Genomic DNA, 23,555 nt, shown 5'->3' with positions numbered 1-23,555 from the left:
ATGGGTTAAATCTTGAAAATCATTATTAAATATATATAGTTTTAATACTAAAATTAAAAACCTGTAAAATCTTATGAAATTATATATAAATTTTTTTTTTTTTTACATTTTTACATATTATTATTGATACCAACTTAATAAAAGAACATTAAAATATATTGAATATGTAAACTTATAAAAATTTCAAAATACTTTAGAACGTGGTTATATGGGTTTTAAATAACATTAGTATAAATACGGGTTAAATCCTCATTTTATTCTTTGGTAAACACTACAAAAATTTGGCATATCAAATCAAGTTGATTTAACTAAGATTATGTAGAATAATTAAATCATTAGCAATATTATGACTCAATCAGATAATAGCTTATAAATTACTTATTATTTTTTCTAATAATTAACAATCCAAACATAATCTAACACTAAACAAAAAAAAACTAAATATAACAAACAAATAGAAGTTAAAATTTAATATTTTAAATATAAAAAATTATACACCGCGGGTTAAAATCTAGTCTATATTAACATTTTTGGAGTACATTTTTGTGTCATCCTCTCTTATCTTTGTATCTAAACAAGTCTCAACTAAATTCTCTACAATCCTTACAACTAAACCCAATCATTTCTTTATTTGATAATATTAATTTCCTAAAATATATCTATCTAATTTAAATCAATATGTTAGATTAAAATATAATTCTCCTTTCATTATATTTAATCTTATATTTAATTATTTTAATCACTATTTAATATATAAAGTTAATGAAATTTTAGATTTTTTTAGCATATAATGTGATTTGAATTTTTATAAACGGATATATATTAAAAATTGTCTTAGGATATTTGTAACCAAACAAGTATATCCACATATAGAGCTCGGATTACATTTTTGGAGTACAATAGGGTGTCATCACTTTTTGCCAACTTCGGATCGAGTTTTTAACTAAAATTATAACCGATTCAATTATTCGGATCCTCCTTAAGATTGCCGAATATTTTAGGCCAGTTTTTAATTCATAGCATACTTATTTACATCCAATTAATGTCAATTAATGTCTATTATACCTTAGGAAATATCTAATTTGCATGCCGAATTTTTAGGGCCGAGTTTGATAAAAAGAATTGATAACCCAAATTATGTAATCACATCCTCTTAATCACATCCCTATAATATAACAACTAATTCAAGATGAATACATCTTAGGAAATATCTAATTTGCGTTTAATAATCGATTACATATTTGGTAATATCTTATTAGCTTTATATATACACTATTAATCCAATAATATCAATTGATAATCATAATAAGAATATGGCAGATCATTCATTCCTAAATCATAACTAACAAATCGTAAAATGTATATTCTCAACTTGTGAATCAAGAGTTTCTACAAAACTCTACCTACAACCGTTAACAATATATATATCAACAAAATAATAGACTTGTGGTGTACCACGGGGTAAAACCTAGTGTGATTATATTATTATGTCTACACTTCCTTTGACAAACATTGAAATTTCTCTCTGTAATAACAGTATTACGAGTCATAAGGATTAATTATTTTTTCTGCCTCTTCATTTGATATAGATGGAAGAAAATATAAAGTTTAAGAAGAAGATGTCTGAAAATTTTCAAATACTATTACTAACTAGTAAACTAAATATCTTGGACATGAATTTCACTTACTGATAGCCGAGATAAGTGTAAATATTCTCTTGATTTTTTCTTCTAGTAATTGTAGCAATGATAATATAATATATAGTTCAATAAATGTTGTAATGTTGTAATGAATTTTTAATAATATTTATACTCCTTTAATTAACTTTAATAATTCATGTTACTGTTCCATTTAATATATTTCTTCAACTATAGTAAAAAAAAAATGAAAGTTTTTAACCCATTCCCATTCAATAATCTGAAATAGTTAAAAGTATGGAATGCTATACTTTTTCTCTAGACCGACAACATCATGCCTACTCGATCCGGTCCCTTAAATATTGTGGTCGGACAAGCTAGCCCAAAACACCAACGGTATGACCCGACCCGACTCGATTGAATGCATTGACCGCGACCGAAAAATAAAAAGGTAAAACAAAATAAGAGCTGCAGTAAATAAAATATTTACCCAAAAAGGTAAAAGGACACGATTTTTGACAAAATAGTACGCAAACTTATAAATTGTCCAATTAAGTCCAAATGACTAGACGCGTAAATTTCATAATTTCCAAAATTAACAGTATACTACAAAATTGGAACAGTCATTAGTTGTAAATAAAGAAAAGTATAAGTCGTCTGAGACTCTCGTCTCTCCCCCGCAGGCTTCTCTCTCCTCCTTGTGTGCACAGATCACTCTCTCCTTTTTTTTTATTGAATTTTCTTCTTCTCCATTCGGAGGTGTCATATTTTACGTTTCTAGATTAGGGTTTCGATCTCACCTCCCGCGAATTTGCTTATGCTTCAGCTGTAGTTTGCGGTTTACTTTGTTGGTAGATTAGATCCGGTTTCGATCTGCTCCGTGTGAGGCGGCGGAGGACGGTGGATCTGAGGGACTACGTTCCACCATGACCGGAATGAGAGGTCTCTCAGTCTTCATTAGCGACATACGTAATTGCCAGAACAAGGAAGCCGAACGACTCAGAGTTGATAAGGAGCTCGGGAACATACGTACATGCTTCAAGAATGAGAAGGTTTGAGGCTTCTCTGTGGTCATTCCATTAATCTTCGTTTATGTTTTTATCTATTGAGAGTGGTAGTTCAGTGTTTAAGTACCCGTAGAGATTCTGAATTGGTTAGAGATATTGGAGATATTTCCCCTTTACAGTTACCTATTCATCTGAGATGCCTAATGTTAGAGGTGATGATATGTTGATTAGGGAGTTAGAGAAGAATGTAGTTGAAACGAAGATGCAGTCAATGGGAGAATCTTTTGTCGGAAAACCCCACAGTTGACGAGAGGGTAGCTTTGACAGGGTGTATAGAGTTTCCATTGTATAACTAGCTCATATGCTTTGGGATTAGCCATCAATTACCCTTTGAAAAATCATTACTGCTTTCTACTTGGAATGTCGTGTGTCTAGATCAAGTTCATAGATGAGAGACTACTTTATGTTTAAACTACTTTATATCTTGTGATCAATCAAGATATATAAGAACAAAGAATATCTGAAGATATTAAGGAGCTATAAAGAAAGAACGGCCAGACAGTAAATTCGGTTACTGAAAGATTGGAATAGCAAATTACGAAGTAGAGTAAGCTGTGTTGATGTAAGATGTTTTGGGTGGAATTTTGGTTCGATACCATAAGTAGCAGATCTGTACCCGGCCTGTAGTGGCCAATTGAACCAACACCAGATTTATTCTTTTCTGAGTTTCATTGTAGAAATGATTTATTCATGCACTCTTTGATTGCTCTCCATGTTGTTTTAAATTTTACAGGTTTTGACACCATATAAAAAGAAGAAATATGTCTGGAAAATGCTTTATATACATATGCTAGGCTACGATGTGGATTTTGGCCATATGGAGGCGGTTTCTCTTATATCTGCGCCAAAGTATCCAGAAAAACAGGTAAGCCAACGTTTTGTTTGCTCAAGAAATGAAATATTACTTTCTAAGGCTAGGAGAAGAGAAGAGGCGGGGTTATTTGTTTGACTAGTCTAGTGATCAAGCTGAAACGGAAAAAAAATCTCCGAAGATAGTGGAAAGCTAGATTTAGATACTATTTCACGTGCTTGGAACTTATTCAGTTTGACTGGTTCTGTGTAAGTATTGGAGATATTTATTTATACGCATGAGTTACTAAGTTACATCTTAGCAACTCTTAACCAGGAACCAGTTATTGCTTTCCTAAGGGTTTGCAATTTCAATTTATAGTAGTTTATGCTCCCTACCTCAACTTTTCATCCATGATTACAGGTTGGCTACATTGTTACATCTTGTTTGCTCAATGAGAACAATGATTTTTTGAAGTTGGCAATAAATACAGTGCGGAACGATATTATTGGTCGGAATGAGACTTTCCAATGCCTAGCACTAACCTTGGTATGTGGTCTTTTGTCCATACTACGTTGAGATCTTTACTTACAGCATAGTGAGCTCTTTCTGATTGAGAGATGTAGTTAAATGACTATTTTTTTGGAAGTCTTTGAATACATTATGTCTTGTGCTCTAGTATTTCATGATTCGAAGCCATTTTACTACATTAAACTGGTATTACCTTTTTTCTAGCTTTCTTACCTTGCCATGCTTACTTTGTCCTGTAGGTTGGAAATATCGGTGGAAGAGATTTTTCTGAGTCATTGGCTCCTGATGTTCAAAAGCTACTTGTAAGTGAATCCAAAGGAGGACAGGTTATGGGTTATTTTCAATATAAGTAAAAATATTAATTTTATGGGGCTTCTCTGCTGTAGATTTCTAGTAGTTGCAGACCTCTTGTAAGGAAAAAAGCAGCATTGTGCCTGCTGCGCTTATTCCGAAAAAATCCTGATGCTGTCAACGTGGATGGCTGGTACGTATTAGCACTCTGGGTTACCGGTTGTTTGTTTTTACTACTGCACCTTTCATATATCCTCATTGTTGTATATATTCAGGGCGGATCGTATGGCACAACTTTTGGATGAACGAGATATTGGTGTCTTGACGTCTTCAACAAGTCTTCTTGTAGCTCTGGTATCTAATAATCATGAGGCGTACTCAAGTTGTCTACCTAAATGTGTCAAAATTTTGGAACGCCTTTCTAGGAACCAGGACGTTCCTCAGGAGTACACATACTATGGCATTCCATCTCCGTGGCTCCAGGTTTGTCTTAACAAGGCTTATTTACTCTTGTTTTGATAGCTTAAATTTTTTTTAAGCACTTCTTTTTATTCACGTGCATTTTAAACATTTTATGTGAAATTAGCTTATAGAAATAGAGGCTTGGCCCATCTTTGGTGTATCTTTGTTGCTCAGTTAAAGGTATCTTAGATACTTATATATCTTTGGTTAGTACAGGTTAAGGCAATGAGGGCTCTTCAATATTTTCCAACCATCGAAGATCCCAGTACCAGAAAAGCTCTCTTTGAGGTTCAGTTTTTCTTGTGTAAGTCTCTAAAATATGTCTTCGAATTCTTTCTCATGGCATTTCATGGGAATTTCAGGTCCTTCAGCGAATATTGATGGGGACAGATGTTGTGAAAAATGTAAATAAGAATAATGCGTCTCATGCTGTGCTGTTTGAAGCTCTATCCCTGGTAAGTTCGTGAGACAGCTGAGAAAAATTGATGCCATGAATTTTACTAGTGCACTAGCATCTATTCCCTTCCCCTTCACACTTCCTTAACTTCCGGTTAAATCACAGTTACTCAAAGCAGGATACTAGTGTGTTTTTGGATGTTTTAAAATATGTGTTTGGCTTCGCTGGAGAAACTTCGAGTGTTGAATTGCTTGCAGCTACGTGTACAAAATACTCCGTCTGTTCTTATTCTTTTTTGAACGTAAATAATATTACATGCTCTGCTTGAAGGTTGCAACACTATTTTTAAGAGGTTTATCATGGATAGTTGACTTGACTTTGCTCAACAATTCTCTGGCTTAGTGTGCGACCTTCTAACTTATTAATGTGTTTCAATATAGGTCATGCATCTTGATGCTGAGAAGGAAATGATGTCACAGTGTGTTGCTCTTCTTGGCAAGTTTATTTCTGTCCGTGAACCCAACATCAGATATCTAGGCTTGGTGAGATCTCACATACCCACTTCCTGCATCTAAGCCTAGCTAGAACAGTAATTTGTAAAGTGTTTGGTGGTGCACTGTGTGGCTTCTCATGATGCATTTGTCGAGAACATTGCAGGAAAATATGACACGAATGCTGATGATCACAGATGTTCAAGATATCATAAAGAAGCATCAGTCTCAGATCATTACTTCTTTGAAAGACCCTGACATCAGGTTGGTTTATATGTGCCATCTCAGCATCAGCTTTTATGGCTTGCGAACCTCTTTAATAGTCTACTGTGGAACCTTTACAACATTATTTTATCCAGAAAAGATGACTAGCTTGGATGAATATCACTGTCCATTTGAACTTAATCCTATTTACGTTGCAAATTGTGGCTTCTGTTTCAAGAGTAAATAGATATTCTCTTGGCTCTTATGTTATTGGTATCAGATTCACTGTTTGTTGAACTTTCCTGCAGTATTCGTAGACGTGCTCTTGATTTGCTATATGGGATGTGTGATGTGTCAAATGCAAAGGATATAGTTGAAGAGTTGTTGCAGGTAAGTCTTTGACCTTGCTTCATATTAATAATTTCTTGATTTGTAGTCTCCTTATGACTTGTGAAGTTTAACAGAAAGGAAGGATTAAGTTGTGTAGTCTTTAAGCTTACATGGAACCCAAAAATACATTGCAGTATCTTAGCACAGCAGAGTTTTCGATGCGGGAGGAATTATCACTTAAAGCTGCTATCCTTGCTGAGAAGTTTGCTCCTGATCTCTCATGGTAAGGAGAACTCGATAGAAGTATATGTACACGTTTTTCATGCACACAATTTCGGTTACAGTGACATGCATTGGCGATTGGCCATTTGGTGTGACCTTTAGATCCTTACACAAGCAATTGGTTAAAGATGTTAATTTTGATGTTCTCAGGTATGTAGATGTGATCCTTCAGTTGATCGACAAGGCTGGGGATTTTGTTAGCGATGACATTTGGTTTCGTGTTGTTCAGTTCGTAACAAATAATGAAGACCTACAGGTTCTTACAATTGTTAGGATAAATATATCGTTTATCCTATCCATGACATTTCAAAAGCTTACAAATTTCTTTGATCTGACAGCCATACGCCGCATCAAAAGCAAGAGAATATTTGGACAAAATCGCAATACATGAGACCATGGTGAAGGTTGTACATTCTTGCTTCCCATAAACAAATTCTCTATATTGCATACTCCAAATAAGTTATAGTATCATTTAAATTGAAATTAGAGCTACTACCTTGCTACACATTCTGATACAATCGTATCTGTATCTAAATTGTTGGAAAAGTAAAAAACAACAATGCTTAATACAGAAATATTGGTTATCTTCTAATTTTTCAGGTCAGTGCTTATATTTTGGGGGAGTATGGTCACCTTTTAGCTAGACAACCTGGATGTAGTGCAAGTGAACTCTTTAACATCTTGCATGAAAAGCTTCCCACAGTATCGTAAGGACAACACAAACGCTGCATTGTGCTCTTCTTGTGTTTGGGTATGTCTTAAATGCTTCCTCTCTTTTTTTTCGCTCAGGACTCCCACCATTCCTATTCTTCTTTCCACATATGCAAAGCTTCTTATGCACACTCAACCCCCGGATCCAGAACTACAAAAAAAAATTTGGGCTGTATTTAAGAAGTGAGACTTGCTAACCTTGTTGTCCTTCCCCAATGTTTTGCTTATTATATTATGTTCTGTTCTTTTCTGGTAATCAAATCAAGTTTCCTAAAAGAGTTTTGTTTTGGCAGGTATGAGAGTTGTATTGATGTAGAGATACAACAGAGAGCAGTTGAATACTTTGAATTGAGTAAAAAAGGGGCTGCCTTTATGGATGTATTAGCTGAGATGCCAAAATTTCCAGAGCGCCAGGTTTCTAAATTATTTTATGATTCTATGAGAAGTTACTGTGATGGGACTTTTGTGCTATAAGATTTAATGCTGGATTTTTTGTGTCTCTACTATAGTCTTCACTGATAAAAAAGGCAGAAGATGTTGAAGATACCGCAGACCAGAGTGCCATCAAGCTAAGAGCACAACAACAGCCTTCGAATGCTTTAGTTTTGGCTGAACCACAGCCTGTTAACGGGGCACCCTCACCTTTGAAGGTTCCAATTGTTAGTGGAAGCACGGTAAGTACTTCTCTTTGTAAGATTGAGACATTTTTTGTGTGCTTTGTCTTATATAGCACTTACTGTACTTTTATCTTACTAATATTATCTCTGAGAGTCTGTTTTTCCTTGCATTTCTAGCAGGACCCCGATTCAGTTGCTCGATCTCTTTCTCAGCCTAATGGAACTATAGGTAATATAGATCCACAAATTCCATCACCCGATCTCCTCAGCGACCTGCTCGGTCCTCTTGCAATAGAAGCCGCACCTGAAGCTGTCTCAACTGACCAACATGGTCCTATAGGGGCAGAAGGCGTTCCAGAAGAAGTTGATGGTTCCGCCATTGTACCTGTTGAAGAGCAAACAAATTCAACAGAGGTATTCTTTTCTTCTTCCTTTGCTTTCTTTGGCATAGTAGATTTTAGCATGGATGGAATTAGACTTCTAATTTCTTGTAGCTCATTATTTCGCTATGTTTTTTTAACTATCCGCCATTTTCCGTTATGATTCCTCTTTTGTATTTTCCATTAGACTTCTAATTTCTTCTAGTATAATGTTTACTTAGATGGAATCCTACCTGAGATGTTCTATCTCAAATAATACTCTCTGAGGAGTTTATAGATTTTGTTTCACATAATAATGTTGCAGCTGCTAAACTTGATGGACTTGTCGTAATTGACATTGTATACATTTACAGTCGATGTCAATAAAAGAAACCAAACCACTTTTGTACCCCATAATACTATTGGCATGCTAGAATTGCTTTCTTATACACTTTTGTTTTCTTAACAGCTGATCGGAAATATTGCCGAGAGATTCCATGCTTTATGTCTGAAAGACAGTGGTGTCTTATACGAGGATTCTCATGTTCAGGTTTGTTTTTCTTATCTCAGTTTTGTTCTCCCTGCTTTTATCTATTCCAGTACGCAGATTGCAGACAGGCAAAGCTCCTACTTTTTGAGCTTTCTTATGTTTCTCATTATGTTGATTGTTGCTATTCCTCAGATTGGCATCAAAGCTGAATGGAGAGGACACCATGGGAGACTTGTTCTCTTCATGGGAAATAAGAATACTTCTCCACTTACGTCAGTCCAAGCTCTAATACTACCCCCTGCCCATTTAAAACTAGATCTGTCTCCAGTACCTGATACAATTCCTCCTCGAGCACAGGTACTTTTGTTTGTTGACTTTTTGTTTTCAGTTTACTACTCAATCCGTCAATTCCTACTCATTTCTGCGTACGTTACGAAGTGTTGCAATTTCTTTCATGGCTCTAGGTACAATCTCCACTTGAAGTGATGAACATCCGCCCTAGTAGGGATGTTGCGGTTTTGGATTTCTCCTACAAGTTCGGTACAAACATGGTACTTACTGCAACCGTCCTATTTGATGAATGGTTTTAGTATAATAGTTTCTGTGACTCTTTCTGATATGCTGGATATCTATAGGTCAATGCCAAATTACGCATCCCAGCAACCTTGAATAAGTTTCTTCAACCTCTACAATTGACGTCTGAAGAGTTCTTCCCGCAGTGGAGAGCACTTTCAGGGCCACCCTTGAAACTTCAGGAAGTTGTATGTATTTTCACCGCTTCTCTGACCAAATGCTCCTGAAAATTTTGTTTTCAAAGGAATTAGTGAACTAGCTTCTCCGTAAAACCCTTGTAACAACTAATGATTGTTCTAGCTAAATCACAACACTAATAAGTAACATCCTATATCCACTGATAGATTATTTCCAACACTTCTACATATGCTTGTTAATGCGGTATAACTTATACGTGTATCATAATCTGAATCTGCAACTTTTTGCAGGTTAGAGGTGTAAGACCTCTAGCTCTTCCGGAAATGGCGAATCTGTTCAACAGTTTCCATGTGACCGTTTGTCCTGGGCTTGTAAGTAATTGTTTACGATCTCTGTTCTTCTTTCCCCATGCTTGTGTGCTAACATGTATGGTTTTCTGTTGTAGGATCCAAACCCTAATAACCTAGTGGCAAGCACAACCTTCTACTCAGAAAGTACAGGAGCCATGCTCTGTTTGGTGAGATTTCAACAAAGTTTCTCTTACTGGTTTTGGCACTTGTCCTTAATTTCTTATACGTACACACGTGATACTGCACCCTCAAAAAGTCTGTTTTGTGACATCGTTTGTTTGTGATTTTCAGGCAAGAATTGAAACAGACCCAGCGGACAGAACCCAATTGAGAATGACAGTAGGCTCCGGGGATCCTTCCCTTACATTTGAGTATGATAATCTCTGCCTCTTAGTACGAACTCAATTACAGACGCGAGGTGTTTTCATCTGCATTTGTTGACCGACCTCTTTTATGTTCAGGTTGAAAGAATTCATCAAGGAACAACTTATTACTATTCCAATGGGATCTCGAGCTATAGTTCCAGCAGCAGGATCAGGACCAGCCCAACCTGTAGCTCAACCACCTAGCCCAGCGACTTTGGCTGATGATCCTGGAGCTCTACTTGCTGGCTTACTTTAAATTGATTGGGGTAAGATATTACTTGCACATGGCGAAAGTTTTTTTTTATTTTTATTTTCCGTTATTGTAGAATGTAATGTGGAAAATATGGAATGATGGGAGAGTAAATGTAGAGAAAAGGGAGAGAGAGGGGGAGGGTTTTATTAGAAAAGCTAGTTTTTGATTATATTTGTGCCTGGTATCCAAAGCGGGCGAGTTGAGTTAGCTACGAAATTTTGCATTCATTCTTGCACATTTGTATGGTGAGGTCAGTGGTTGTATCAGCTTGTTCTTGTTCCTATATATTTTCAGTCACTTTCTTCTTGATTTTATCCGAGTGAAGGTCTATTTTTTTCATAACCGCTACCAGAACATCCAAATATATAGTTACTATACCAAAAATTACCACTACTAATCGTCTCATCTACATTTTACAGCTATCATATTGTATCGTATAGTAGTATTATATGACTACTAGGTTTAAAAAAGATGTTCAATACTTCATAAAGAAGTGTACAATATCGTCTCAATCCCAAGCACGAATAGCATCGAAGGAGTTGAGTCAATCCCATTTTGAGGCAACAACAAATTGTCATATTAGAAGTCTATGTGAGATGGCTTCATACAAATCTAATTTACTCCATCTGCTTCCGATGCAAGTATATTCCTCCACACCCTCCCATGAAGAACACAGAACACTGAGATTTTATTGCCATATTAGAAGTCTATGTGAGATGGGTTTCGAAGTCCATGTCTTCGTAGTTAAAACATTAGCTCGCCTTCAACCATGTTGTTGCCAGATGCATGCATGACAGGCAATGTTGTCTTCGTTTCTGGTTTCGCAATAGGCATTGATTCGGGATGCATCTGCGTCTTGTCTTCACGTTTCACTAGCCTCCTCCTAACTTGTAGCTTGTGCGTCAAATTTGGATAAAACATGAAACGGCATGACCCGACCCGAATTCACTACCCCGGTTTTCCCACGGTAGACTGAAGAAATAGATAAACCAATGTTGTTGCGTTGACCGCGACCGGAACGGTAAATATTAAATAAATGAAAAAAAAAAAGTGAAAACAGAAACAGAAGTAAATAAAATATTTACCTAAAAAGGAAGAGGGAGACGAGTTTTTTACAAAATAGTACGCAAGCTTATATATACTAAAATTCAGTCCAATTGCTTACACGCATAAATTTCGGATTTTCGATCATTTGACATAAAACTAAACTAAACAAAATTGAAGGGTCAGAGTTGTAAATAAAGAAAAATAAAAGTCGTCTCTCTCCGTTTCTGAGATCGTCGTCGTCTGCAGATCACTTAGCTTTTTGAATTTTCTTCTCCATTGGAGGTGCCATTTTCCCGTTTCTAGATTAGGGTTTCGATCTCAGCTTCCGCGAATTTTCGTATGTCTCATCTGTAATCTACGGGGTTTACGTCGTAGTTAGATCTAATATCGCGAGTTTTGGATCTGCGCCGTGTGAGGCGGCGGCCGGAGGACGGTGGAGATCTGAGGATTCGGTTCCACCATGAGCGGAATGAGAGGTCTCTCCGTATTTATCAGTGACATTCGTAATTGCCAGAACAAGGAAGCCGAGAGACTCCGAGTTGATAAGGAGCTCGGAAACATACGTACATGCTTTAAGAATGAGAAGGTTTGTGACAATTTCCTCTATATTTTTTTTTCTCTCCAACGTTTTGTTCTCAATTGAGAGGCAATTCAGTGTCCAAGTATCCGCTGAGGTTATGTATTCTTACGAGATTGTTTCACTTAGACTCAGTGAGAGCTTTTAGGTTGATAAGGGGGGTTAGAACTTAGAAAAGAATGTAGTGGAAACAAAGATGCTGAATTTTTTTGAATCGGGAGAAACGAGAGTTTTGGAGCCTGTAGTTTCTGACTTTATCGGATTGAGAGACCATAGCTTTTTATTTAACGCAAATTCTGTACCTGGAAAGGCAGTATAATGTTTCTGTTGTATAACTTTTGACACATCACTACTACTGCTTTATACTTGGAATATCATTAGTGTATTTTCAGGTTGATAGATGGGAAACTATAAACTACTATTTGTTCATTCTTTTTCCTAGTGATCAATCAAGATATATAAGATCACTGAATTTTCTGAGGATGTTTAGGAACTAGAAGGAAAGAATGGCCAGGCAGTAAACCCGGTTATGTAGTAATGGTCTAGGAAAAGAAATCAAGGTTACTGAAATATTTGAATAGCTTATTACGAAGTAGAGTAAGCTGTGTTGATGTAAGATGTTTTGGGTGAAATTCTGGTTCCACACCATAAATAGCAGATCTAACGTCGGCATGTAGTGTCCATCTGTGGCGAATTGGACCAACACCCGATTTATCCTTTTTTTTAGTTTCATTGTACAAATGAATTATTCATGCACTCTTTGATTACTTTCTCCATGTTGTTTTGAATTTTACAGGTTTTGACACCATATAAAAAGAAGAAATATGTATGGAAAATGCTTTATATACATATGCTAGGCTACGATGTGGATTTTGGTCATATGGAGGCGGTTTCTCTTATATCTGCGCCAAAGTATCCAGAGAAGCAGGTAAGCAAACGTTTTGTTTGCTCAAGAAATGAAATATTGCTTTCTTGGGCTAGGAGAACGGAATAGGTGGGGGTATTTGTCTGATTCAAGATTTCAAGTCTAGTGATCAATATTAGGAAACAAAAAAAAAAAATTCTCTGAAAAGAATAGGTGGGAAAAAGCTAGATGTAGATACATTTTCACGTGCTTGCAACTTACTCAGTTTGGCGACCTGGTAAAGTACTGGAGACATTTACTTATACACAATGCATGACTTACGTAGTAACATCTTAGCAACTCTTAACCAGAAACCATGTTTGTATCCCAAGGCTTTGCGTTTCCAATTTATATTATTTTCTGCCCCTACGTAATTTGCAGGTATTAAAATTTTCAACAATGATTACAGGTTGGCTACATTGTTACCTCTTGCTTGCTCAATGAGAACCATGATTTTTTGAGGTTGGCAATAAATACAGTGCGGAACGATATTATTGGTCGGAATGAGACTTTCCAATGCCTAGCACTAACCTTGGTATGTTTTGTCCATTCTGCGTTGAGATCTTACTGTACAGTGAGGTCTTTCTGATTAAGAGATGTAGTTAAATGACTGTTTTAGTGGAAGTCTTGAAAACATTATGTCTTTTGTGCTCTTCAAAGCCATTTACCTCAACAGAACTGGTGCTTACTTTGTCATGTAGGTTGGAAATATTGGTGGAAGAGATTTTTCTGAATCATTGGCACCTGATGTCCAAAAGCTACTTGTAAGTGACTCCTAAAGACGATAGGTTATTTGGTTCTTTGTCAGTATGAGTAAACATATTTATGATATGGGGCTTGTGTGCTGCAGATTTCCAGTAGTTGCAGACCTCTTGTAAGGAAAAAAGCAGCATTGTGCCTACTGCGCTTATTCCGAAAAAATCCTGATGCTGTCAACGTGGATGGCTGGTACGTATTAGTACTCTGGGTTACTGGTTGTTTGATTTTACTCCTGCGCCTTCTATTTTATACACTCTCATTGTCGTATACTTTCAGGGCGGATCGTATGGCACAACTTTTGGATGAACGAGATCTTGGTATCTTGACATCTTCCACAAGTCTTCTTGTAGCTCTGGTATCTAATAATCATGAGGCGTACTCAAGTTGTCTACCTAAATGTGTCAAAATATTGGAACGCCTTGCTAGGAACCAGCACGTTCCTCAGGAGTATACATACTATGGCATTCCATCTCCTTGGCTGCAGGTTTGTCTTAAATCGGCTTACTTACTCTTGTTTAACGTAGCTTAAATATTTGATCGTCACATCCTTTTTCCAATCCCATGCATTTTAAACATTTTATGTGAAATTAGCTTATAGAAATAGAGGGTTGACCGGTTGACCCGTCTTTAGTGTATCTTTGTTGCTCAGTTAAAGGTATCTTGGATACTAATATATCTTTGGTTAGTACAGGTTAAGGCAATGAGGGCTCTTCAATATTTCCCAACCATCGAAGATCCCAGTACCAGAAAAGCCCTCTTTGAGGTTCAGTTTTTCTTGTGTAAATCTCTAATACATGTCTTCGAATTCTCTCTCTCATGGTATTTCATGGAAATTTCAGGTCCTTCAGCGAATATTGATGGGGACAGATGTTGTAAAAAATGTGAATAAGAATAATGCGTCTCATGCTGTGCTGTTTGAAGCTCTATCCCTGGTAAGTTCGCGAGACAGCTGAGGAAACAATTGATGCCATGAATTTTAGTTGACTTGTTGAGTTGCTGAACTATAGTATTCAACCTACTAACTTGTTAATGCGTTTCAATATAGGTCATGCATCTTGATGCTGAGAAGGAAATGATGTCACAGTGTGTTGCTCTTCTTGGCAAGTTTATTTCTGTCCGTGAACCCAACATCAGATATTTAGGCTTGGTGAGATCTCGCATACCCACTTTCTGCATCTAAGCCTAGCTAGAACAGTAAATTGTTAAAAAAGTGGTGATGTATTATGTGGCTTCTCATGATGCATTTGTTGACAACATTGCAGGAAAATATGACACGAATGCTGATGGTCACAGATGTTCAAGATAGCATAAAGAAGCATCAGTCTCAGATAATCACTTCTTTGAAAGACCCTGATATCAGGTATGTTTTAGATTTGCCATCTCGGCATCAGCTTTTATGGCTTTTGAACCCGGATCAATATCTCTTTATTTTTCGAATTTGGAACCAGTACGACTGTTTTTTCAATATTGAGTCGGTCATAGTACTTTTCTTTTTCTCCAGAGTAGATGTGGATTTAAGATCATTACAATCAGCATTGAAATTGTTTAATTTTGGGTTGTCTATATGAAACTCTTAGACAATCGAATATGTATCATTATTTGTTGATTTGTTTTCTTGTGAGAAATAGTTATAGGTATAATTATCTATGAGCAATTCCTTTACGGTCACATAAGAAATATTGTACTATTGTCTGGTGGGTCAGTCTATTTCTTTGACGTTTTGCATAACAAGATGACTAGATTGGATGAATATCATAGTTCATTTGAACTTAATCGTATGTCCGTTGCAAATGGTGGCTTCTATTTCAAGAACAAATAATTTGATTTATATTTTCTTGGTTCATTTGCTATTGGTATCTGATTCACTATTGGTTAAAACTTTCCTGCAGCATTCGTAGACGTGCTCTTGATTTGCTATATGGGATGTGCGATGTGTCAAATGCAAAGGATATAGTCGAAGAGTTGTTGCAAGTAACTTTTTGACCTTGCTTCATATTGATATTTTCTTAATTTGTAGTTTCCTTGTGACTTGTGAAGTTTGGCAAAAAAGAAAGATTAAGATGTGTAGTGTTTAAGCTTACATGGAACCCAAAAATACATTGCAGTATCTTAGCACAGCAGAGTTTTCCATGCGGGAGGAATTATCACTCAAAGCTGCTATTCTTGCTGAGAAGTTTGCTCCTGATCTATCATGGTAAGGAGAACTCGAAAAAAAGCATATGTACACTTATTTTCATGCACACAATTTTGGTTACAGTGACATACGTTGGCTATTTGGTGTACACTTCTAATTTTACACTTTGGATCCTTACACAATCAATTGGTTCTCAGGTATGTTGATGTGATCCTTCAGTTAATCGACAAAGCTGGGGATTTTGTTAGCGATGACATTTGGTTTCGTGTGGTTCAGTTCGTAACAAATAATGAAGACCTGCAGGTTTTCAAAACTGTTAAAAGAAATATATTTTGCTTATCCTAATTATGACGTTTGAAAGTTGCTTACAGATTTATTTGATCTGACAGCCATACGCGGCATCGAAAGCAAGAGAATATTTGGACAAAATCGCAATACACGAGACTATGTTGAAGGTTGTACATTCTCGTTTCCGATAAGAAATTCTTTATATTGCATATTGCGGATTAGTTATAAGATATTTCTAAAATCTTGTCTGTATCGAAACTGTTTGGAAAGTATAAAATAACAATGTTAATTAAAACAAAATTGTTATGGACAAGAAATAATATTTCTTTCTCTTTTTCAGGTCAGTGCTTATATTTTGGGAGAGTATGGTCACCTTTTAGCTAGACAACCTGGATGCAGTGCAAGTGAACTCTTTAGCATCTTACATGAAAAGCTTCCCACAGTGTCGTAAGGACCACACGAACTCCGCATTGTGCTTTTCTTGTCTTTGGCTATCTCTTAAATGCCTCTTCTTCTTTTTTTTCCTCAGGACTCCCACCATTCCTATTCTTCTTTCCACATATGCAAAGCTTCTTATGCACACTCAACCCCCGGATCCAGAACTGCAAAAAAAAATTTGGGCTGTATTTAAGAAGTGAGACTTGCTAACCTTGTTGTCCGTCCCTAGTGTTTAGCTTGTCATTTTATGTTCTGTTATTTTTTGGTAATCAAAACAAGTTTCCTAGAAGAGTTTTATTTTGGCAGGTACGAGAGTTGTATTGATGTGGAGATACAACAGAGGGCAGTTGAATATTTCGAATTGAGTAAAAAAGGGGCTGCCTATATGGATGTATTGGCTGAGATGCCAAAATTTCCAGAGCGCCAGGTTTATTAAGTATTTTATGATTATATAGAAGTTACTTTGATAGGACGTTTGTGCTAATAGATCTGATGCTGGATTTTTTTCCATGTCTCTTTCATAGTCTTCATTGATAAAAAAGGCAGAGGATGTTGAAGATACCGCAGACCAGAGTGCCATCAAGCTTAGAGCACAACAACAGCCTTCAAATGCTTTGGTTTTGGCTGACCCACAGCCTGTTGATGGAGCACCCCCACCTTTGAAGGTTCCAATTGTAAGTGGAAGCACGGTAAGTACTTATATGTAGGCCCCAATTGACGAGACATTTTTCTTGTGCTTTCTCTTTTTATAGTACATACCTTTATCTTATTATCTCTAATAGTCTATTTTTCCTTGCATGTCTAGCAGAACCCCGAGTCAGTGGCTCGATCTGTCTCTCAGGCCTATGGAACTTTAAGTAGTATAGATCCACAAACTCCATCACCCGATCTCCTAAGTGACCTGCTCGGTCCTCTTGCAATAGAGGCTGCACCTGGAGCTGAACAACATGGTCCCATAGGGGCAGAAGGAGTTCCAGAAGAAGTTGATGGTTCCGCCATTGTACCTGTTGAAGAGCAAACAAATTCAGTGGAGGTATTCTTTTCTCTTCTTTTGCTTTATTTTGCATGGAGAAAATTATATCCCTAGGTTTTTTAACTATCGGCCATTTTCTTTCTGTATCCTCTTTTTGTATTTATTACTTGGAAATGGTATTGCGATTAGGTGGAATCCTACCTGAAAGATTCTATTTCTCTACTCTCTGAGGAGTTCTTTCACAGATTAATGTTATAGCTGCTAAACTTGGTGGACTTTTCGTAATTGACATTGTATACATTACAGTCAATGTCAAAAAAAGAAACCAAACCACGTTTGTGCTCCATAATACTATTGGCATGCTAGAATTGTTTTCTTATACACTTTTGTTTTCTTTTAACAGCTGATCGGAAATATTGCCGAGAGATTCCATGCTTTATGTTTGAAAGACAGTGGTGTCTTATACGAGGATCCTCATATTCAGGTCTTATCTCAGTTTTTTTCTCCCTGCTTTTGTATATTCCAGTACGCAGATTGCAGACAGGCAAGGCTCCTTCTTTTTGAGCTTTTTCATGTTCCTCATTATGTTGATTGTTGGTATTCCTCAGATTGGCATCAAAGCTGAATGGAGAGGACACCATGGGAGACTTGTTCTCTTCATGGGAAACAAGAATACTTCTCCACTTACATCAGTCCAAGCTCTAATACTACCCCCTGCCCATTTAAAACTAGATCTGTCTCCAGTACCTGATACAATTCCTCCTCGAGCACAGGTACTTTTGTTTGTTGATTTTTTTATTTCAATTTACTACTCTATCTGTCAATTCCTACTCATTTCTGCGTACTCTACTAACTGTTGCAATTTCTTTCATGGTTATAGGTACAATCTCCACTTGAAGTGATGAACATCCGGCCTAGTAGGGATGTTGCGGTTTTGGATTTCTCCTACAAGTTTGGTACAAACATGGTACTTACTGCAGCCGTCCATTGTGATGAATGGTTTAGTATAATAGTTTCTGTGACTCTTTCTGATATGCTGGATATTTATAGGTCAATGCCAAATTACGCATCCCAGCAACCTTGAATAAGTTTCTTCAACCTCTACAATTGACATCTGAAGAGTTCTTCCCGCAGTGGAGAGCACTTTCAGGACCACCGTTGAAACTTCAGGAAGTTGTATGTATTTTCACAGCTTCTCTGACCATATATCAAATAAAAGTATTTGAGTAGTGCAGGAAAGAAGTCAAATGCTCCTGAAAATGTTGTTTTCAAAGAAATTAGTGAACTAGCTTCTCCGTAAAATCCTTTTTCGACTTATGATTGATTGTGTTTAATCACAACGCTTATAGATAACTTCATATCTACTGATGATCGTTTAAGCTTACTCAAAACGCTCATAGAGGACTTCCAACAAGTTTACTTATGCTTGTTAATGCAGAATTACTATAACCTGTTATATAATCTGAATCTACAACTTCTTTCAGGTTAGAGGTGTAAGACCTCTCGCTCTTCCAGAAATGGCGAATTTATTCAATAGTTTCCATGTGACAATATGCCCTGGGCTTGTAAGTAATTGTTTACGATCTCGGTTCCTCAACATGCTTGTTGCACACCCTTTAAATTAACTTTTATTGTTTTCTGTTGTAGGATCCAAACCCTAATAATCTAGTGGCAAGCACAACCTTCTACTCTGAAAGTACAGGAGCCATGCTGTGTTTGGTGAGATTTTAATCAAGTTTCTCATACTGGTTTCGGCACTTGTCCTAAGTTTTTTATACGTACACGCGTGATACTGCACTCTCGAAAGGTCTGGTGTATGACATTGTCTGTGTTTTTTTTCTTCTTTTCAGGCAAGAATTGAAACAGACCCAGCAGACAGAACCCAACTGCGAATGACAATAGGCTCGGGAGATCCTGCTCTTACATTTGAGTATGATATCTCTGCCTCTTAACAAAGAACTCAACTTCAAACAAAGCTTTTTGTTCCTCTGCATTTGTTGACCTCTTTATCCGCAGGTTGAAAGAATTCATCAAGGAACAATTAATTACTATACCAATGGGATCTCGAGCTCTTGTTCCAGCAGCAGGGCCAGGACCAGCACCTGCACCACCTGTAGCTCAACCACCTAGCCCAGCCGCTTTAGCTGATGATCCAGGAGCTCTGCTTGCTGGCTTGCTTTAACTTCATTGGGGTAAGAGAATACTTGCAGATGTGGAAAAAGATTTTTTTTTTTTTTTTTCGTGATTGTAGAATGTAATGGCGAAAATGGGGAATGATGGGGGAGTAAATGTAGACCGATGGGGAGTGAGGGAGGGTTGAATAGAAAATCTAGTTTTGATCATATTTGTGCCTGTCATCGGAAGCGGGCGAGTTGAGTTAGCTACTAAATTTTGCATTCATTCTGCACATTTGTATTGTGAGGTCAGGTGGTTGTATCAGCTTGATCTTGTTCCTATATATTTTTAATCTGTTTCTCCAATGATTTTATCCGAGTGAATGTCTATTTTTCGCACTAGCCTTGTTTGGTCTTATTTTATGTCTCAATTGAGAGGTTTTTTTAATCTATTAAATACAGAATAGAATTGGGCACATCCTAAAATCATTTCGTCTCAAAATTACAAGAATTCTAGTACCCAAAAAAATATTGGCATTACGTCACTACCAGAACAAAAAAGAATGAAAAAAAAACAAAAAAGAATGCGAGCTACAGCCACTCACGGCAACGACCGCATCTCCAGCTACCTCCCGTGCAAGTAGATTCCTCCTCCCATGGAGAACAGTGGGAATGAATAGTCATAGTACAAGTCTTGCATGTGAGATCAGGTCCAGGATCCACATGCATACATATCTGGCATGGAATTGTATTGTCACAGAGAAATGCTCTACACTGTTCCACTGTTGTCTCAACCTGGGGGTTTGGGTTATCCGTGTTTCCTGAAGCACCCTTGTCATCTCCATATCCATCGCAGTGTCCACTATCCTCTGTTGTGAGTAACTCGGTAAGCGAGAAATATGTTTGGGGTTCGAATTCCATGTCTTCGTAGTCAAACATTAGCTCGCCTTCAACCATGTCACTGTGGCCAGATGCATCCCATTCCGTGACAGGCAATGTTTCCATTTCTGGTTTCACAATAGGCATTGATTCGGGTTGCATTGAAAACTCGGTATAAGACAGATTATTGTTCCCGTCTGTGTCTTCACGTTTCACTTGTCTCCTAACTTGTAGCTTCTGGGGTCCCGGCACAGAACCATCCCCGTTCCATTTGACATCCAAATTGATAGGTGTAATTTGTTCGATTTTTGAAACTGACATTAAGAGAGGATCATCATCTGGAACAAACGTATCTTCAAAGGGGAATGAGGGAGTAGAGGGCATGGAGTCTTCTTGTTCAGACATTCTTTCAGAAGTAGAATCCATTCCGATACTTCCTTTCCCATGTTTTTGCCTTCTGAAGACTACTGGTTTCATCTGCCTCTGTTCCTTCAGTATGGGATCCATGTAAGGGCAATCTGGTGATCGTATACGACGGCATTTGCAACACTTGAACCCAACAACTTCAGGAATTTTCGATTCCTCGAGCTTAATAGCTTCAATGTGGTACCACTCTGCATACAAATGCTAGGATTAGATGTATAAGAGGAAACTGGTGGCACTGACGAAAATTTAGAATTTTAGAGTAAAATTTTCTTACTGTCACAATTTGTACAGTGAATATATGTTAGACCAGGATTATACGGCAGTTTGCAGAGACAACAAACTGGTTCCGGATTCGGCTGATCAGAGCGTGCAGCCAACAGAACATGTTGATGTCTGAAGCTAACACCTGTGTCTTCCACGTTCTTTTTCCTCCATATGATCCCCCAAGACAATGTTTTGTGTTTAGTTTTAGGTGCCAAATTGGAATCAGGAGTGATTTGTTTAACTCCTGAAGTGGTGCTGCGTATGTTGGAAGATGGTAACTGTTGATTAGGAGGCTTAATCTGTGTCTTGGTGACTGGAGTGACTGCATTTTGAAATGGTCTGTCGATCAGGACAGCGGCTGTTGTTGGATGTTGTCTGTGATTGATATTGATTAGTGAACGGGCTCTTGCAAGGTAGCACCGTTTGCAGGTTACCAAAAGTTCATCTTTCCCAACTGTATGTTGTGTACTCATAGTACATTCCTTATGACAGAAACCTGAGGGGGAAAAAGAAAATCCATGATTATATCGCCACATTTTCATATAAACGACAAAAAAAAATATGAGTGAGATTCATGAGAATTTAAGAACCAAGCAAAGTAAACAAATATAAGCACACGACACTATCCTCGGAAGATATGAAACAAACAAATATAAAAATAAAAACTAGAAATGCATCAAGAAATACAAATGATTTTTAGGCGTATGCTGGAATCTTTCTACTTGTTCTTGAGATAAGGAAACAGATCCTGTAACTTTAACAAGTAAAAACAAAGAAAAAGGCATAGGAAATATTGACATCTCTTGTCAAATGCATATAGATACCAATAACTTGCAAAAGTCTCAATTCTAAAATGCAAAATTAAAACAACAAGCAGGTGTATTGTACCTTGGCAAGTACTGCATGTTGTTGCATCCCTGTACACATGTGGAGAACGGGAACAAAAAATAGTGAGGTACATAAGATTTTTAATTAAGTATCCTGAAAGGTGAAGAAAGCTAAAGAAAGTACCTCACAAAAACATCGAGATGGCATGATGCACAAGAACACTTCTCTGTGTTGTCCCTCCGAGAGGCTAGGTAAGAAAATATGTTCGCTCGAGAAGCTTTAAGTTGCATTTTCTGGAGCTTTGATATTTTTCGTGATGGCTTCTTGATGAAAGGTATGTGTACCCTAGGCAGACTTTCTTCATATTCTTTGATCAAATATAAGGGAACGCGAGCTTCATGAAACCAATACTTTTCCTTTCCATCTTCAGTTTTCTCGACTTCAGTGATCTTCTTCATGACACGGGATGGCAGATGCTTTTGATTCCCAAAGACAACTCCATATCTAACCTTGTTATCTATAATCTTCTTGTCACAAATACTAGCGTTCCTAAAAACAGTGGCATCTGTCTCTGGACCTTTAACATCTTGCACGTTTTGCTCTGGGCGTACAAGTTCACTCCATCTTATATTCATATCCAGGTATCTAACCTGGCCCAGATTCAGTTAAATTTCAGGGGATCATCAATAAATAATCATAGACATACAATCATTTGAATAAGCATTGATGATAGAAGACAAACCTGAAGAGCAAGCTGAGATATGTTTTTGCTACTTTCAACTGCTGCTTTCCAAACAGACCGCCTGCTTCTCTTAGGAATGTAAGAACCATCACCATAACTAAATTCAGGAAACTTTTTAATACCACCTAATGTGAAAAAAAAAGGAAAACAAATTAGCATTATCTTGAGAGTAGAATTTAACAGGATATCTCCGTTAGAAGTATCCAAAAAACAATATCAATAGGAAAACATTGTATGTTTACGTGAGATTTGTTGACAAGCACCAAAAACATAACCTAACATTATTACCTTGCCAAGCTGCTTTCCTTCTCTGAGGCTTCAACAAGACTGCCTTCAGGAGTATAACTTCTGATAACTTCCCCCCTCGCCACCAAGTAAAGCTATCATCATCAGAACCTTGGGCTGTAATTTCAGCTTGGTTCCTCTGCCTCTTACCAGGTCTACGTTTCTGTGTGTCCGCAACAGTAAATGGAGCGCTTTGAAAAAAAGAATGTTCTATTAACCAGTCATCCACTAGTTTGAGCCAGTCACTTGACAGAGCAATACTGCAAATGTCTTCCTCAAGCTGCGAACAAGTAAAATGAACCATATCATGCCAACGAAAACACCATAAATATAATGACAAACCAAGGACTGTTAACATATCACTATATTGTTGACAAGTAACGACATCACATCCGAACAGTGTAAATGACAAAAAAAAAAAAAAGCACAATTATTTGTTAATAGGAAAAGACAGTGAATATGAACAAAATAATTTTTGGAAAGAAAAAAATATATATACTTACTTCAAGCAAGAGGGCTTTCATCGCTTTGCATGTTGAAGCTTCCACTAACTTCTTAC

General features: G+C 37.1%; 3 protein-coding genes across 5 annotated transcripts in view; 2 read left to right on the top strand and 1 right to left on the bottom strand.

The window, feature by feature from the left end:
• LOC104706573 (AP-2 complex subunit alpha-2-like) lies at positions 2,292-10,652 on the top strand. 2 transcript variants are annotated; one of them, XM_019229206.1, is made up of 27 exons: positions 2,292-2,689; positions 3,438-3,569; positions 3,918-4,043; positions 4,265-4,327; positions 4,412-4,509; positions 4,592-4,799; positions 4,995-5,066; positions 5,141-5,233; positions 5,616-5,717; positions 5,833-5,930; positions 6,179-6,260; positions 6,395-6,483; positions 6,633-6,738; positions 6,821-6,886; positions 7,083-7,189; positions 7,272-7,376; positions 7,487-7,607; positions 7,703-7,867; positions 7,988-8,224; positions 8,639-8,719; positions 8,852-9,016; positions 9,124-9,210; positions 9,295-9,420; positions 9,661-9,741; positions 9,816-9,887; positions 10,012-10,091; positions 10,182-10,652. In XM_019229206.1, the coding sequence occupies exons 1-27, from the start codon at positions 2,564-2,566 to the stop codon at positions 10,339-10,341; spliced, it is 3,048 nt and encodes a 1,015-aa protein (XP_019084751.1). In that variant the 5' UTR covers positions 2,292-2,563; the 3' UTR covers positions 10,342-10,652. The 2 variants fall into 2 exon arrangements, with proteins under 2 accessions (XP_019084751.1, XP_010421071.1); XM_010422769.2 differs by having other exon boundaries at positions 7,991-8,224; positions 10,182-10,341.
• LOC104706572 (AP-2 complex subunit alpha-2) lies at positions 11,552-19,964 on the top strand. 2 transcript variants are annotated; one of them, XM_010422768.2, is made up of 27 exons: positions 11,552-11,971; positions 12,759-12,890; positions 13,276-13,401; positions 13,568-13,630; positions 13,717-13,814; positions 13,902-14,109; positions 14,317-14,388; positions 14,465-14,557; positions 14,671-14,772; positions 14,888-14,985; positions 15,515-15,596; positions 15,731-15,819; positions 15,957-16,062; positions 16,149-16,214; positions 16,388-16,494; positions 16,577-16,681; positions 16,792-16,912; positions 17,010-17,159; positions 17,294-17,518; positions 17,862-17,942; positions 18,067-18,231; positions 18,339-18,425; positions 18,509-18,634; positions 18,943-19,023; positions 19,106-19,177; positions 19,309-19,388; positions 19,475-19,964. In XM_010422768.2, exons 1-27 carry the CDS (start codon positions 11,846-11,848, stop codon positions 19,638-19,640), a joined length of 3,027 nt encoding a protein of 1,008 aa, XP_010421070.1. In that variant the 5' UTR covers positions 11,552-11,845; the 3' UTR covers positions 19,641-19,964. The 2 variants fall into 2 exon arrangements, with proteins under 2 accessions (XP_010421070.1, XP_010421069.1); XM_010422767.2 differs by having other exon boundaries at positions 17,010-17,174.
• Positions 20,030-23,555, bottom strand: part of LOC104709288 (DDT domain-containing protein PTM-like) — a 7,547-nt gene continuing 4,021 nt past the window's right edge. The window contains exons 4-10 of the mRNA XM_010425928.2: positions 23,500-23,550; positions 23,000-23,276; positions 22,712-22,836; positions 22,153-22,619; positions 22,030-22,058; positions 21,152-21,637; positions 20,030-21,065 (exon numbers count right to left, since the gene is read on the bottom strand). Coding sequence (XP_010424230.1) covers positions 20,164-21,065; positions 21,152-21,637; positions 22,030-22,058; positions 22,153-22,619; positions 22,712-22,836; positions 23,000-23,276; positions 23,500-23,550 — 2,337 coding nt within the window. The 3' untranslated portion in view covers positions 20,030-20,163. The remainder of the gene's footprint in view (positions 21,066-21,151; positions 21,638-22,029; positions 22,059-22,152; positions 22,620-22,711; positions 22,837-22,999; positions 23,277-23,499; positions 23,551-23,555) is intronic.

This window comes from Camelina sativa, chromosome 8 (genome assembly GCF_000633955.1).
Source record: "Camelina sativa cultivar DH55 chromosome 8, Cs, whole genome shotgun sequence".
NCBI classification, from domain to species: Eukaryota; Viridiplantae; Streptophyta; class Magnoliopsida; order Brassicales; family Brassicaceae; genus Camelina; species Camelina sativa.
This window is presented reverse-complemented; position numbering and strand designations above follow the sequence as displayed.

Bases quoted from the DNA above. Each gene is read 5' to 3' on its own strand.
- LOC104706573 (XM_019229206.1), top strand. From the start codon at position 2,564: ATGACCGGAATGAGAGGTCTCTCAGTCTTCATTAGCGACATACGTAAT. The intron at 8,720-8,851 runs GTTTGTTTTTCT...GCTATTCCTCAG, and splicing joins ACGAGGATTCTCATGTTCAG to ATTGGCATCAAAGCTGAATG. The intron at 10,092-10,181 runs GTATGATAATCT...TTTTATGTTCAG, and splicing joins GATCCTTCCCTTACATTTGA to GTTGAAAGAATTCATCAAGG.
- LOC104706572 (XM_010422767.2), top strand. From the start codon at position 11,846: ATGAGCGGAATGAGAGGTCTCTCCGTATTTATCAGTGACATTCGTAAT. The intron at 14,558-14,670 runs GTAAGTTCGCGA...GTTTCAATATAG, and splicing joins TGTTTGAAGCTCTATCCCTG to GTCATGCATCTTGATGCTGA. The intron at 16,913-17,009 runs GTTTATTAAGTA...TCTCTTTCATAG, and splicing joins CAAAATTTCCAGAGCGCCAG to TCTTCATTGATAAAAAAGGC.